General features: G+C 43.1%; 1 protein-coding gene across 1 annotated transcript; it reads right to left on the bottom strand.

Moving 5' to 3' along the window:
* Positions 1-518: 518 nt before the first annotated feature.
* Positions 519-17,161, bottom strand: LOC108927745 (zinc finger homeobox protein 3-like). The gene is made up of 5 exons (XM_029246383.1): positions 17,068-17,161; positions 9,747-9,899; positions 8,417-8,465; positions 3,645-7,786; positions 519-3,528 (listed from the first exon to the last, which is right to left on the bottom strand). The coding sequence occupies exons 1-5, from the start codon at positions 17,071-17,073 to the stop codon at positions 3,175-3,177; spliced, it is 4,704 nt and encodes a 1,567-aa protein (XP_029102216.1). The 5' UTR covers positions 17,074-17,161; the 3' UTR covers positions 519-3,174.
* Positions 17,162-17,550: the final 389 nt, after the last annotated feature.

The following is a 17,550-nucleotide window of genomic DNA, read 5'->3' as shown; positions in this document are numbered from 1 at the left end:
CACCAATATAACGTGATATTATTGGATTATTATCACATCACTTAGGTTTCGTCACACACTCCAAATCTAATTAGATAAAAATTATGTCAATCACAGCCTTACGGACCCGCCCTTTACCCCCACCCACCCAAGCGACGTGCGCGTGCGCAAAAATTTGTCTACGGTCAGTTCCGGCAAATTGATATTACAGTAGTATTCGTCGTATTTGTGTAAATAATGTACTCTAACAATCGTAAGCGCGTCAGGGATTTATTTTTCCAGTAGGAATAGCAAGACACTGTTGCTACTGATGAACCATGAATGAGGAAAGTAACTACATTTCACACAGAAGAAAGTAAAAACGTTTGAGTGCAACAATAATTACCGCCATTTTCTAAATTTTCTCAAAAGTCCATTTATTTTTGTAAATATAACAAATGTTTAAATGGAAATACACCCAGATGTATATTACGTCACTCCAAAAAATAATAAATCGCATGCTCCTGATAATCATCAGGAATATTAACAGGCTGTTTTTGAAGTCAAATTATGAAATACATATAATATACCACATCTGGACAATTTGGAGCTTGATGATGGGTCATGGCTTATTGACAGCTGATCGATGTCAACACACAAATGGAAAAGAATCTCTGGCGAAGAATATGGACCAATGACGGATATATAACACAGGCTGCTGACAGGAGATTGTTGAGCAACTGCAGTAAAGTATCAAAGAACAAATCCTGCTGTATGTAAAATCGATAAAAATATGCACAAACACTGGCTACCAGCTGAATATATAATTGTCTAGCAGTGTTTACACAGCTGCCACTGGGCCCATGTTGGCGGCGCAACCTCCTGTAGGAAGAACCGCTCAGTGACTCAGTTTTGAAGGTTTGCAGAAAATGTGCAGCTCCTTCAAAAACTTGTATTTACGGTGAAAATCAATTTGCACAACTCAAATATGATCCAACATATCTTTTGAGGACAAGGATTTGTGCAATTAGTTTTGATTCCAAAAGGAAAATATTTCCTTTCCATTACAAGTGACTTATGCATTTATTAGTTGCACCTATGGGGGCATCCATTGTAAAACCTTAAAGAGTTCTTTGTCGCGGAAATACATGCAGAACATCCCAAAATGCATCTCTGAACAATGTGCTATTTGTACACTCTCATAAGAGCTTAAACAGAGGCATAACTAACAAATTCATTTTATCCCATCCAACTGTTTGCTTTAGAAAATGGGCCATAATTTGTAAAAAATGTGTAACTTACAGCATTGGAGAACGCAACAATTTGCACTTAAGACATTTTTTACCCTCACATTCTGCTTGTAAGCCAATGAATGTCCATATAAGACTGGGGGTTAAGTCAACACACAAGGAAGAAATAATTCGTGTAGTTCCACAGGTTTTATTTCCTTTCAGTGAACCAGAGAAAACTGAAGGGAGATCAAGCAGGAATAAAATTATATGTGAAAAGCTCAATCAATGTCCTAATAAACACAGCCACCAGTCGTCAGCATTAATACCATTTCATGTGTAGTTTAGAGATGACAAGCGATGAATAATCAATATTCAAAATTATCAAAACTAGTACAGTCATAGCAATGATTTAAAAAGTGATTGAAAAATGACTAGAATATAAAACAGATCTCCGTTGTGCTCAGTACAGGACAAGGGATGAGCATTTGTTAGGGAACTTTGATACATATTCCATGAGGTATCAAAAGTTGAGCTCCTCACAAAGGATCATATCCTGGAGATAATCAGTGCAACACTGAGTTTCCAGTCTTTTTAGCAACATCCTGCTTTTCTTCATGAGCCACAAATTTTGTGTAGTGACTTACGTAAAATCAAAACAGAGCAACTTAATCTAAACCTTAAATACCAGATATTCCATGTTATTTTAGATTAAATGAAAATGCATCTGTAGCTCATGCTTAAAATCAGGAAGTTGCTGAAAAGAGTCAAATTTATGTACATTTTGTGTTAAAAACATTATACTCTTCCACGTTCGACCTCATGATTGCTTTTTGGTTTTTTCAGTAACAAGGAAGAAAAGCTTTGGATTTTGTTATATTTTTATCAATAATTGACAATATATACAACTTAAAATACATGCCATGTAATATTTTATGTAAACCAGCAACCACATCTTGCCATTTCCTCTAACCTCTCCCAGTTAATAATATATTTACCACGGGCATTCGTCCTTTACCTTACACACCAACTGCTTCAGTGGAACCCAATGAAATGCTACTTTTAGTTCAAGCCTTATTAATATGTCAAAATATTTTAGGAAAAAGCTGTTTTGTTTTGTAGCTTCACTCTATCCCATGAGAGTGTGGCATAAGGAAATTGTTAATTTAAATACATTAATTTTAACAAGATTTGACTATGGAGAAGCTAGGTGCAAGAACAAATTAAAACTGTTATATGTCAACCTTTTATAAAATGTTTATACAAATTTTTTTTTTCTTTTTTCTTTTTTTTTTTTTAAGTTTTGACTTTGGCTCTTGATTCCTTTGTTAAAACATGTCGAAGGCAGGAATAGAGACTCACTGTGCAGCAATCAGGTCTGGCCCAAGTTTTACAGTTTTACTGTGTGTAATGAAGGCCACTGTACACCATATTCTTGTAGTAAAACAGAGCAGCAACTGTAACATTTGATTTTAAAAATTCGGTACCACTAGTGTGAAGCGACCAGAGTCCATGTTGACCAGTATGGACCAAGTTCTGTAGAACCAGTCTAACTGTAGCATCTTACCCTTGGTCGGTCTGTCTGTTGGTGATTTCCTCTCCATGGTGCTAGGGCAGGATGGCTGTATTTTGGTAGATACACCTTAACACCACTATTACTCCAAAACTCTTACGCAAATACATTTTCAGGTGAGGATTGACCAGAAATACAAGGGCCAGATGCTGAATAAAAACGCAGAGGAACAGCATTTCATGACGTTAACCAGGCCACAGTGCATCACCGTGTATATTAATCTTTGTTAATGCTAGTGTGACTAACCCAATTTGATGCACAAAAAATGTCCAGCACAAGAGAAGTGGTCGTTTCTCTGACCAAGAAGAGAACCCAAAATCCCAGATTTAAGATACAAACCTGCCAAGGTGTGTGTCCGATGAAAGCAAAGTGCCCAGAGGACCACTACTTCTAGAGCGCTGGCAGGTCGGTACATTAGCTGATTGGGTTTTTTGAGGAAGGAGATGACAATGGGGAAGTGGATGCGGTGCCAGAGCTGTGACTGACAGGGGAGGGGGACTGGCCAAAATTGGTGGCTTTCAGCAAGGCCAGGTGACGAGGGGAAAACACATGGACTCTCGCAGCCGCTCTGGAGTCAAACTCCGCACCACAAACCACACATCTGCCTCGGAGGGTTTCCTGGCCTGCCGGCTGACCCACAGCAGGGGACGCCGACGGTTCCAACACGGTAAGCTGAACTGGATTTGGTAAGATGGGGCGGTTAGCTCGAAGCGCGCTGTACTGAAGGTAGCTGGCCGAGCTGAGGTCTGCGCTGCTGGAGTTGGGAGCCTGCAAAAGGGAGGAGAGAAGCTCGATATTAGACGGAACAATCTACATGCATACACTGTGTTTCACGCAACGCAGACAAGGTAAGACTTTGGCACAACTACAGGGATGCGCCGTACCTCCTTCTCTTGCTGGAGCCGCCAGCGTTTTTCTTTAGCTCTAGTGTTCTGGAACCAAATCTGGACCACCTTTAAAGGGAGCCCCAACTCGGTCCCGATGGCCTCGCACTCCAGCGCATGGGGATGCGAACACGTCTCATAGCACGACTGCAGGATGGACAGCTGCAGGTTGGTGAGGAGTGTCCGAGGTCGCCGCGGCGTCGAGTGCTGCAAGCAGTCAGCCTTTTCCGCTTTGTGACTTTTAGCACCTGTCGGCGTAGCAGAAGCCGAAGAGGACGCGGCCGTGCTCGAAGTTTTCAGGCCCAACTGTTCTCTGGACAAAGTGTTGATTTTGAACGGGCTTTTGGGAGACACATTAAGTCCATTGTGTTTTAGAGACTCGGAGCCAGCGAGCCTGTGAAGATGAGCGAAGGACATTTTTGGCATCATTCGGTTGGTAGGTCCTGGCCTGACCACGCTCCTCTCAGACTCATTCTGCGTGCCTGCATTGTCCTGTACCTTCATAACCCTGTCAAATGATTTACCTCCTTTACTTTTCTGAGCTGGACACGAGGAATATGCCTCCCCCTTGGTAGCATGGAGAGAGGAAGGTGAAGCCTTTGGGACAGATTTAACCTTAGGAGATGCCTGTGGCTCCATCTTAGACATTAGGGAGCTGGTGTTGGAAAAAGAGGGAGTTGCTCCATTTGAGTAAGAAGGAGCTTCTTTGTCTTTCCCTACATCTGTCTTAGGTGGTGATTTTCTGCAAGGATCCACTGATTTCACCACTTCGGCTTCAACAGTTAGCCTGCTGGGTCGGCTGCCACCAAGGGAGGAAGGGTTTGGTTTGTTGCTATTGGAGAAAATGGGCTTTTTAAGGGGCCAGGTGAACTTTATTAGTGGCTTACCAACTGCTGCCAATGTGCCATCACCAAGGAAGCGAACCTCTCCCTTCCTTTCACGGGCTCGCATGTTCTGGAACCAAATCTGCACCACCCTTTTCGGGAGACGGACCCACTCCGATATCTGTTCAAACTCTTGCTTTCCAGGGTTTGGATCTTTGAAGTAGCAGCCATAGAGCACATCAAGCTGTTCGGTTTGGATGATCGTTCTGGAACGCCTCATGTCCCTCAGTCGCCGTGGCTTCACATTCTTATGTCCCTTCTCCTCATCTTGTGCTTTCACACTCTGCAGGTCCTTCACAGTAGTACTCAGTCGTTCAGCAGCCTTCCTGTACAAGCTGTTATTACTGTTAGTGCCGCCACCCACAGTACCATAACTGGAAGTTGGTACTCCAAGGGCTGAGCTTGGCTTTACATGGACCACAATGAGACCCCCTGAATTTGATGGCTTTAATCCATGGGTTTCTACCAACTGGCCTGGCTGGCCTGCATTCTTATTTTTGGATGAAGAGGTCAATGAAGCCGATGCTGAGCTGTAGCTTTTTCCGACACTGAGATCTAGTGCAGACTCGTAGATACTGTGGCAGGACAGAGACTTGGGTAAAACTGCACAAGAGGCAGGAGCTGGCACCTTCAGGGGATCAGGGAAGGGGTGAGTGTCTGAAAGCTTGGAGAAGGCGGCAGAGTTTCCTTTAGTCGGCTCTCCACCTCCGTCAGCAAGGTCAAGTCTGGCCGACTCTGGGAGTGAGAGAATGGTAGGGCTCAAGAATCGTGCTGCGAAAGGTGTCAGGGAGAGCGGGAGAGGGTGTGAGCCGAAGGCACCAATCCTGGTCACATCATGGTGTGGAGAAAAGATGGGTGGAGGCGGGGAGTCGGTCTGAGCCTCCAGCTCCAAGTCTATATCAGGATCTAGTTTCTCCTTCTTGGTGTTCAACTCTTCCATTTCTATGAGTGTCTTTCTCTTTTTCTTCATTCTGCTGTCCTTGCTCTCCTCACTATCATCTTCATCTTCAGGATCGGAAAGAAACACCGTGGTGGACCAGAACCCCTTACCCCCCACTGCAGATCTTTCCTCTGCCTGCTCTCCTTTCACAGAGTTGCTCTGTTCATCTCGTGCAGGGCTGCTTTGACTCTCCTCATCTGTCACAATAACAGCGGTGTAAAATTCTTCATTATCAGATTCTGAAGTTAAGCAGTTTTCGTGGTTTGCAGTCAATGGAATCTCTCCTCCCCGAAGGGTCTGAAGATCAACTTTCTTTTCTTCCAGCAACTTATTCATGGCCTCACAAATTCCCTTGGCATCAGTTTCTCTGGGCACCGCCTTCAACCCTGAGGTTAGAGTTCTTTCTTCTTTTTGTCGCTCCTTAGCCTCTCGAGCATCCTGAAGCCATTTGCGTACTTCACCCTCACTAAGGCCCACTTCTCTGGCCAGTGCCTCGCAGTCCTCTTGGGGAGAGCCGGCCACAGCCGCCTCGCGACGGGACTCGAGGAAGGCCCACAACACCTGCGACTGGAACTCTGACAACATAAGGGGACACGATTTTGGGCTGGAAGGTTTCACATCTGCACCAGGATCCTGAGGGTTTTTTATAAGGTTCACAGCCTCAGCAGTTGCCAACTTGGAGGGAGGAGTTTGCTTATTGCTCATGTAGCATGAGGTGCGTTTTGAGACATCAGTTAAGCAAGCATTTAAACTATTGTCAGTATGGGTTTTCTGAAAACTGGTGTCAGGACCCAATGCAAGTCCGAGTGTGGTTTTTGCTTGTGACATCCTGAAATTCAAAGAAGTACTATCAGCTTGGACTGTTGGAAGATTTGGCTGAACCACCACATCCCTAGACTCTCCACACACCTCGTCACACTTCACATCATTCTCTCCTTTATCATCTCCCACGGTATGGTTCACCTGATCCATTTCTTCTGCCGTTTCTCTACTTTTGTTATTTGAACCATCTTTTCCTTCACTGCTCTTTCCAGAGTTTAAGGTGCAGTTGATCTTTGTGCACTTTCTCGGCTCGTCCTCTGCACGTATATCCTCCTCTTCGCCTGACGCACACTTCAGAGAAACACTGTCATGTGCCTCGGTGTTCCCGCTATTGCTCTCCTCCTTCTGTGCTCCACTCCCTGTTCTCACGGTCTTCCACTCTTTTTCTGCACAGCTTAGCAGCGAAGAAACGTTAACTGCCAGTTCTGGACTTTCTAAAGCAAGTCTCTGAGTCAGGAGAGACTGATGGACAGCACTGATATCCAACAATGGGACGGGCTGAGTCAAAATGTGACTGGAGGATTCGAGGACCGGGGTCCGGTTTTGGAGGCCATTCAGGAAGAGCGGCAGGAGAAACTGCTGTTGGGAAATAAGTTGAGGGGCAGTGGTTAATGTGGAGGCACCAGCATTGGCAGTGATGAGCGGGGGCATCAGCGAAGAGTGGGAGGTGGATGGAAGGAGGGTGAGAAAAGTAGAAAGAGCCTGAGCGGAAGCCACGGGAGAGGAAAGCACAGGAATAGCTGGATGGGACTGAACCTGCTCTCCATCTTTGGTTTTCCTGGTCGAGGCAGATAGGCCTCCCTGGGTACTGCAATTGCTCTCCGTGACACTTGGACTATGTGCAACATCACTCCCGGAGCTCGCAGTGCACTTCGCAGCTGTGGTATTAGTTCCGGAGCTCCTACTACTTCTGCTTCCACATGTATCAGCTATGCTGCTGGCAGAATTCCCAGCATTTCTGCTGCGAGTCTGATGCAATACAGATTTCAAGTGAATCTCCAGGGTGATTGCGTGGTTGTAGGAAACACGACAGACTGCACATTTGTAGGGTTTGCTCGAGATATATGGCTGAGATTGGTCTGGCTGGGAGCTGGAAGAGTCTTTGTCACCACCCTGTTCACAAACTGTTTGCATCCGCTGGCGATGGGTGGCTGAGCTGTAATGAACACTCAGTTTGCTTCGAGAGGCAAATGACTCCAGGCACATGTTACATTTAAAAGAATGTCTGGGATTTGCATTTTTCTCCAGTTCCAGGTCAACTGGAGTTAAGTTGCTTTTTTCAGTGGTCCCACCATTGTCATCCAGACTTTCAGACAACTTTGGAGGTTGAGTTCCTTCGTCATCAGGGTTTAAGTCATCTTCTGTGCCGTCCTGGTCCCCTTCATCTCCCCCATCGATGTTTTCTTGCTGGTAAACCGTCCTAAATTCAGACGTACTTGTTGCCTCTGGCGAAACGGGCTGAGCAGGGGACATTTCTTGATGGGTTTGATTGGTGGCTGGCAGGGAGACAGAGATATTTTCAACAAGAGTTACTGTGCTTTTTCTAGAGCACACTATATTCACAGACTAATGGCGGGCATGATGGCACAGCAGGTTGTGTGGGTTCAGACATGAGCTTGAAACCAGTGACCTGCGTGGAGATGCCCCGCTCTCCCTGTCTTTGTGATGCATTTCCTTCACAGTCCGAAGACGTGTTATAGGTAAACTGCTGAATCTAAACCACACATAGTGTGTGCCTGTATGGCAGTGAGTGTGTTAAATTCCTTTAAGATATGTAACTATAAGCATATTAGTGTTTCTGGCAATGGTGGGCACAGCCACATCCCATTCTCTGGCGGGTCTGGGATTTGAGTACTTGGGGTGCCTTGTGGCGGACTTGCATCCCGTCCTGGGTGTGTCCACTACCCCTCCAGCTGTGCGACCTGTGTTGCCGGGTTAGGCTTCAGCTCGCCGCGACTCCACTTGGGACAAGTGGTTTCAAACTCTGTGTGTGTGTGTGTGTGTGTGTGTGTGTGTGGTTGTTTCAAGCATTTTAAGTTGCCTTGGACAAAGGTGCCAGTTAAACAGAAGTAACACCTAATGAAATGTAAAGCGTTGTTAAAACACTGGGCTGTGAAGATGCTTACCTGGATCTTTTTTAGCTTTTCTTTCAGCAGCTCGCTGTATTAGTGCGTCCTGAACAAAGGAAGAAGAGAACAGATTAAACAAAGAAAACAATTAGGACTTTATCGCTACCGAACATTTGTCCTAATTCAGGGTCACTGTGGTCGTCGTGGTTTGGAAACCACTTGAGAATCCTAGAGTGCCAGACTAGACACGGTACACCTTGGACAGAATGCCAGTCCATTCGTTAATTCACACATCAGGGGTAATTTAGAATCACTGATTCACCCGAAACACAGCTCTGAACTGTGGGAAAAAACCTGAGCACAAAAAAAACTGCATGTTTCCTAGGATAAATTCAAAAGGGTTTTATAGTGCATATGTGTTTTTTTTTTCATCATTTTACATTAGTTTTAATATCAATATAGATCAAAGTTTATAAAAATGTTAGTATTTCAAAAAAAAAAATATTAACATAGCTATATTCAAAATTTTTACATAACCTAACTGTTAAATAAATGGAAGAACACAAGTTCATTAACTTCTTGCTGACTGCAATAATAAAAGTGGCCTAAACCTGACATGTTTAATCTGTCCCACTGAATGCGAGGTTTTGGAGTTACAGCATTTGTATTTTCAATCATTTTTAAAGAGTTTTAATGTTCATGTAGTTTTTACGTTAATAAAAGTATTTTTTTTAAATTGTCACATTAATGTTGTGGGACAGCTGACAGTTTAGTGAATAGAGCCACTGCCTTTGGACCCAAAGGTTGCAGGTTCAAATCCAACTCCAGCTGTAGTACCCGTAAGCAAGGTACCTTCCCTAAAATTTCTCCATTAAAATTACCCAGCTGTATAAATCGGTAAGTAGTTCTAAATAGATTAACACTGTAAGTCACTTTGTAGAAAAGCATCAGCGAAATGAATAAATGTTAATGTTGTGGCGTCACATCCGGGGTACACCTTGCATCATGCCGTTTCCACAACACAGACCCACAGTCCACATGGCCCTGTACTGGACAAGTGGTTTATTTATAATGGATGCATGAAACGGTTAGAGTATTTATAATACCTAATACTGAAGTATATAATATAGCTTTGTCTAAGTTTTTTGTAGATCTTCACCCATGAATAAATCAAGGGACGTTATTAAACTTTAGGTGACTTTGACATATTGGCCTGACTTACAAATAAATCGAATTACCGACAGGCTTCCGGGGCCAATCGTGGTTGTAAGCTGAGGACCCAGTGTATTTTGACAGATAAAGACAAGAAATAACATTCGGTCAAAAAAAGAAGAGGAAAAAGCCATTCTATGAGCAACTGGAAAAGAGTCAATATACACACTCTCACCGTGTCCAGGAGTCTGTCCAAACAGGCGGGAAGCACACTGTGTCTGTCAGTCAGATGCGATGTGAGCTGTTCTCGGTTCATTTGTTTTTCTTGACACAAGGGGCATAACCATGTCGGTGCCCCATTGTGCACATCAGTCTCACCAGACTCATCCTGAGATAGATAGATAGATAGATAGATTTAAAATGTGCTTCTGTATTTAAAGGGCATTTTAAGTCATTAGAATACTAATAGTTAGGGCTAAAGTACAAACAGCATTAGGTTATAGAAAACTAGGATCTGAACAGTTAAACTGTCTTTAAGATTAAAATTGTTTTATAAGCATGTACAAAAAAAAAAAAAAAAAAAAAAATCACAGGCTTCTTCAGAAAAAGTCACCTTCAAACGTTGCATGTCTTAACTGAGGTGCCTCTTACGAAAGCAGCAAGCCAAATATGCATTCATTATATCAAAATTCATCTGGCGGGAAAGAACATCCAAAAATGGCATTAGCCATTCAATTTAAACATCTCAGATGACTTCTTCTAAATGGAACAATCACATGTGCATTTAAGACACAAACACACACCGAGGAAGAGAAACGGAGAACAGAATTACGTGTAATTCCAGCTGATAGACTGTGTTTAATGTGATTTGAATTGTGTGACTCGTTCAGTGAGCGGTTCCATTAAGGCAATTAATTAAGATCTTTGCCGGGACAAAAGCCTGAGCACGCGGTGTGTCCCCGAGGACAAGCAGAGCAGGACCACAGCGGCAAACTACGGGGTAAGACTTGTAACTGGTTAAGTACGACACAGTTTAACTCTTCTAATTCACACACACACACACACACACACACACACACACACACACACACACACACACACACACTAGCTGAAGCCACTCGTTCGGGGCAGGGACGCAGCGAGCCGGAGCCTAACCCGGCAACGCAGGACGTAAGGCCGGAGGGGGAGCGGACATACCCAGGACGGTCACAAGGCACCCCAAGCGGGACTCGAACCCCAGACCCACCTGAGAGCAGGACCCGGCCAAACCCACTGCGCCACAACACCCCCCATACTCTTCTAATTCGATATTTACTGCAGTATCTATGCACTTTATGTGCCTTGACCGAGAATGTACCACCTGTCAGACCGTCGACTCACGGTACAGAAGACAACACACTCGACTTGTGTGTACCACCGTCTGGGGTTTTACGAAAAGCACCCCCTGCTGTGTTCTAAAAGGAATGAAACGTGGCCATTTCTGTGTGGTCCTCACAGGACATCACCTCAAAATCGTTTCGCACTTTGCAATTCAAGGTGTGGTCAATGTCTGCTACACTACTGGGGGGCCACAGGCGCTGGCAGCCATCAGACAAAAAACAAACACAGGACAGCAAGTACCATCAGCCATCCCATTACACCATTTCATTTACATTTACTTATTTAGCTGGCATTTTTTTCAAAAGCGATTTACAATATTAAGCTACTTACTATTATTTATTTATTTATACAGCTGGGCAATTTTACTGGAGCAATAAGTATCTTTCTCAAGGATACTACAGCTGGAGGTGGGAATCAAATCTGCGACCTTTGCGTCCAAAAAAAGCAGCAGCTCTAATCACTACGCTACTACGTGGCTAAACCTGTACCCAAAAAAGGGGTCCCAATACCAAACCCTGTGGGACACCAGTTCAGAAAAGCTGAGGGGATGATCAGGATCTGGATCTGTCTAACAGGTAGGACTCTAACCATTTCAGTGCAGTTTTTTTGATGCCAAGCTGTCCAAGAGAGCAGAGTAGAATCCGGTAAAATCAGTTAATGACTCATTCATCAGTAAATCAATAAATCAAGGAACACAAATGTCTTTTTTTATTTACAGTAAATACATTTACTCTATAACAGTTCACTACAAGACTTTACCAGTTCCACGGGGACTTCTTTAGCCAACAGAAACAAGATGTACGAGGGTAAGTAAAAAATTAGCTACAACAATGTTTTTAAATTATATACCCCGGGTACCACTCGACTTACCTAAATAGCCATTTGAATAGCCATAGCCAAAAATATCCATTTGAATCAAAGCAATCTGGCCTTGGGGTTTCACTCTCCCATGGTGGACAGCATAACTCACTGTTAGCACCACCATGGTCAGTTACCCCCTTTCACCTTATTTGCAGAACAAAGAGGGAACAGAACATCATAAACAAACATAACACTTTTAAAAAAATACAGAACAGAAAAACACAAATTAGGGTAATCTGCATAACTGAGCCCATGATCTCAAGGTAGGGGGCACAAGGAATGTGCTAAATCTACAAACTAGCCTCCCCATCCTCAACAATATAGCAATTTCTTTTAAGTCTATTTTAGAACATTCCTCAGGTATCTATTCCCATGTCCTCCTCTCAGTCTGGATATAATGTATTTGTATAACTTTGTTACCAGCCTTTATAACACACTGATCTTTAACTTTGTAATTAAGAGCAACGTCTCTTAATAACCATCCGTCAACACAAAAACAGTGTAACATTTACAAAATATTTCTAATCTGACGTCTATTTTAGGCCACATTTCTTTCATTTTACTTATATTGCCTTTCCGGGAGGGGGGGGAACAAAAAAACATGTAATTACATCACTGCCGACTGACAATTCATACGTTTCAGAGTTTATTTTAGGTACTGTAGAAGGAAAAATGTAGCATATCATATCTTTCAGATATCTTCATCCAGGGGGGTCCAAACATGGCCTACGAAGGCCAAGTGGCCTTGGGTTTTCATCAAAGACATGGTTTGGAATGAAAATATAATCACCAATCTTCTGCATGTGAATCATTTGCTATTTGGCCCCCTTTACAGTTAGACAGTTATATATAACTATGACACCCTGCTGAAATTATTCCCTATGAAACTAAATCTTTTAAGATTCGGTGAACGACACAGATGTTGAAACCACAACACCAGACTTACGGTCTTAAAACTGTGCTTGTCAAAAATGGATAATTTATACAGTGCGTGTGGAAAGTATCCACCCACATACTGCTACCACAATTTGCAGCATTACAGACATTTTTGCACAGTTAACAAAACATAGTTAACATTTTGAACAACCACTTTTATTACAAAAGTAAATATTGCAAACCTTAAAAATCCAGTTTTGAAAAGTATTTACCCCCTTTTTAGTCTTCTGGCATCAGATACTTTTCTAGTAACTACAGCCACGGGTATTTTTGTTGAATGTTGTAACAACGTTTTTACATTTTGCAGGTTTAATGCTTTCCCAGTTTTCCTTGCAAAACTGCTCCAACTGTTGTGTGTTATTTGGGGAACGACAACATACAGCAATCTTCAGTTCCTACCACACATTTCCTATGGCAATCTTCTTCTTGCTCAGCTGCTGAGTTGGAGTACAAAATATTCCTTAAAGATTCAAGGAAGTTTTATTTTGTCCCCCATATCCTGATAATTATAATCAATTATAATTGACCTAACAGAGCTCCTTGGGATTCTCATTAGCTTTTTATATCTTTTTACATCTCTCATCTGATATGTCAACAGATGTTACTCGGTTTAAAGGACACTATCTTTACAGTGCTTTGTATGCTATGGCCAACAGTGTGACCTCAGACAAACGGTTGTATTTAACCTTACAAAGAGGGTTTCATTCAGTTTAAATGGTTAAATCCATACAAGCAGATTCCCATACACAGAACTTTCCTTTCCTTTTATTATAGAAGTGTTTATGGCCTCAATAAACTCAGAACTCTTTATTGCCAGTATACAGCATACTGGAATCGGTTGTGGTTCAGCACCAAACAACAAAACACACACACACATTTTCGGAGCCGCTTGTCCCATATGGGGTTGCGGGGAACCGGAGTCTACCCGGTAACACAGGGCGTAAGGCCGGATGGGGAGGGGACACACCCAGGACGGGACGCCAGTCCGTCGCAAGGCACCCCAAGCGGGGCTCGAACCCCAGACCCACTGGAGAGCAGGACCCGGTCCAACCCACTGCGCCACCGCGCCCCCCATACAACAAAACACAATACACCAATATACAGAAAGGCAAAGGACAATAACAATAAATAAAAGAGTCATCGTGTGTACGTTGCTAATTATGTTTTGTTAACCTTACAAAAACAAATCCAATTCAACAGTGCTGCAAGTTTTGGTTGTAACACAGCAAGCTGGCAGCAGTCCAGGGAGGGTTCTATAGCCATTACTAGGCAGCGAGCAGCGTACTGGGTTGGGCCGTTACCTTGCAAGCTTAAGTTCCCTAGGTGGAATCCTGCTCCTTCTGTTGTACCCTTAATCAAGGTATTTATCCTGAATACACTACGTATACACTGCTTTACAATTAGGTAAATCATTGTAAAATTGCTTACCAAACAACGTAAGCTGTCTTAGAAAAAGGAGTCATCTAAATAGAGGTCAATAAAAAAAATGCAGCTGTTGATACATATTAATACCACTAACTTAATGTCTTCAGCAGTGGCCTAATAAACACTCATTCCCTCATCATGAAAACATCTAACTAATTGCCCAAGATATTCATCTTTACATTTGACCAAGTTTACTTTCAACCCCAGGATGCCTCCTCGTGTCAATTTCATTTCCATCAGCAAGCTTCAACGTGTTGCTTTAGCTCAGCTTCCAACCACTGTCACCGGATTTTGTGCTTTACATCCAACTCCAGGGAGTTAAATCTCCTATTTTCATAATAAAATCTCAATCCTGAATTGACCCAACAGAGAGAGCAACAGCATGTTACTTGGTCACATGGCTTTTTTTTTTTTTTTTTATATATATATGAGAGAAGTAATTTAATAGGCCCAGATTGCACACAAAAAATTTACCACAGAAATGTCAAACTGGAAATTGACAGCTGTCATTTAACCACTTAATGTGTGCCTCAAGTACCTGTACAGCGAGAGGTAACATTTAATGGCATAGCTTTTGAAGTGATGAAAGCTTGAGATGTCCACACTGTGGTAAACTAAGTAGCGGCGTCAAACTCAATTATAAGCGGACCACGTCTGCTCCGTTTCATTCCAGCTCATTCCCAAGCTTAAATAGGTCCAGTAAGCCATTAATTCTCTGTACTGCCCCCAGGTCTGGGTCTCCCACTAAATAAAGCACTTCTTCATGGTTTAACCAACACAGTTCAACATTTGCCAAAACACCACTGTGCTTTACATTCCCAGTACATTGTATTTCACATACGCACCTTTACTTGTGCAAATAACTTACTGCACAAATTATTTTCATACTTTGTTACAATTTATTGTGAAACATAACACTGCACATGACATTCATCACACGGTGCAACAGGCTTCATCTTCAAAGAATAATTATTGAAGGTCGAGAAAGAAAAGTCATAAAGGTTCAATAAGAGAAATACTGTTTTTAATTAGGCTTTGCATTCACATGTATGCAGGTGAAACAGATTGCAGTACCATAATCCTCAAAAATTTATGCAGAGAAATGCAGTTAAGTTTTGGTAAAACTAGCACATCAGTAACATCAATAACCATTTACTAGACAAAAATATACAACAGAAGGACTGAATATGTTAAAAACTTAATCTTCTAATAGTTCAGTCACTTGGTAAGTCAGTCAGCTGTCATTTCATACATCAGTCATACAGGAGTTATAAGTTGTAATACTACTACTAGTTGCCTTCGGACCCAAGGGTCGCAGGTTCAAATCCCACTTCCAGCTGAAGTACCCTTGAGCAAAGTAGTTGCCCTAAATTTCTTCAGTAAAATTACCCAGCTGTATAAATGGGTAAATAACTGTAGCTATATTAACACTAAGTCGCTTTGGAGAGAAGCATCAGATAAACGAATGAATGTAAGTGTAATAATGGATGAAGACTTTTCAATCATTTACACCTTATGTATCACTGGTTGCGATATTTTTGGAAACACTTAACACACAAAACTAATTCCTGAATAACTTGCTATCATGTCCTTAAGTGTGCTGTGCGTAGAAGTCTAGGAACTCCAGACAGAATAGCTACATTCCAATAAAACACTACCTCTGCTTTCCAAAAAAACAAAAAGTAGTTACTACTGTTAAACAGAAATACAACATTTTTACCACTCCAAAGCAATAATACTGAAAAGCCACCTTTATAATGGAAATTACACAGCAACATAAACAACAACAATTGAATTAGCCAGCGCCCCCACCAAAAAAAAAAACAAAAAAAAAAAAAAACAAACAAAAGTACAGAGTTTCGCTCATTATAAAACGCTGTTTGGCTCGGAGATGTAAAACAAAGAAAAGAAGAAGTGCGCTCTGCTGCTACTTTGTAAACAGCGAAGTTATTTCAGCGAAGGCCAACGCGCCTCATATATCAATCAATTAATTACAGACAGGAAATTCCTGAGCACAAACAAAGTAACGTTTCTCGAAGGTTTCCGCGTTCATACATGATTGTGTGTATATTCAAGATACAATATAATACTGTACAGCACTTTACTGGCAACAAAAACCACTGACAATATATAGTTAAGCGCTCACTTTGAGGGAACGGAGCCTGAAAAATGTGTTCACGTTGTGCGCAGATTAGCGCTCCAATTAGCTAACTATTACATTCTCAAAAGCCTCCAGCTAAACGACGAGATGACGAATAATTAGACAACGAAGAGTAGGGGAATCGCCGCATAATATTCATTTAAGCATGAGGAACATGATATGGTCATAATAAACACGCCTTCCTCTGAAAATAAACACGCTGGTGCAGTTTGATGAGAAGCCTCGGCCTCGCGTAACTCCCCGCCCGGGGTTCGTGCGCCGTCAGGCGGCCATCGGCTCGGCGCCGGCCGCTGCTCTCGGAAGAGAGCGAGCCGCGGCCTCCGGTGGCTCTTGTCAGCCAATTAGTACATTTGGGCTCCTTTTACAGATGTGTTTTTGAAGAAGAAAAACTCATTTGCGCCCCCCTGCACTTTCCACCGCCATCACCCCCCCCCTCCCCAGAGCGCATTTATTGACACGCTTCAAAGTTCACGCTTTTGTTTGTCATTTGTTGCACACATCTCTCTGATTTTCAATCATGAATGTCATTAATTACCGATGGCACAGCCTGATAGAGCCGTGGAAACGCCCGCAAAAAAAGGAGGGGGGGTCGTTGGAAAGGGGGAAGAAAAGAGACGGAGACACAAAAAAGTTTGGGATGTGTGGTGCGAAACGTTAGAAACATACAACCGCGCGGTGCGAGCGGACTTTCCCTCGGCGGGCGAGCGCCGGGCGCGCGCCACGGCAGCCGCGAGCGTGCAGAGAGGCAGCGCGAGAGTCGTTTCAGCGCAACCGGAGGACTTAACGCGTTTACCTGCATGGCGGCCGGTCCGGCGTGTTCCTGTGGCTCGTTAAAACTGAAAAGTTTTCGCTCTCTCGCTCGCTCGCTCGCTCGCTCCCTCTCTCTCTCTCTCTCTCCCCCTCACTCACTCACCCACCCACTCAGTCACTCAGACTGTGAACCCCCCCCCCTCGCTGCTCCCTCTCTCACTCCCCCTCCCTCCCGTATCTCACTCACTCACCCAATTCTCTCTCTCCCCTAATTCGCTTCTGTGAATTTTCCGCGCTCCGTCGGCACAGCAAATCGAGACACCTGCGTCGCCGAAGCACGATACACAAGACGAAAGATAATAAATAAAACTATATCTGTGTGTGTGAAAATATCAATCATGTCATATACATTGTTTTTTTTTTTTTTTCCTTGAGTGAAAATATGTGGAGGAGTGCTGTCTCCTGTTTCACCATGAAGATGTGAAAATACAGTACAGAGGGAGGGGGCAGGGAGTGGAAGAGAGTT

The sequence above is a fragment of the Scleropages formosus genome, chromosome 19, assembly GCF_900964775.1.
Source record: "Scleropages formosus chromosome 19, fSclFor1.1, whole genome shotgun sequence".
Taxonomy (NCBI): Eukaryota; Metazoa; Chordata; class Actinopteri; order Osteoglossiformes; family Osteoglossidae; genus Scleropages; species Scleropages formosus.
The sequence above is the reverse complement of the archived record's forward strand: the minus strand, read 5'-3'. Positions and strand labels throughout refer to the sequence as shown.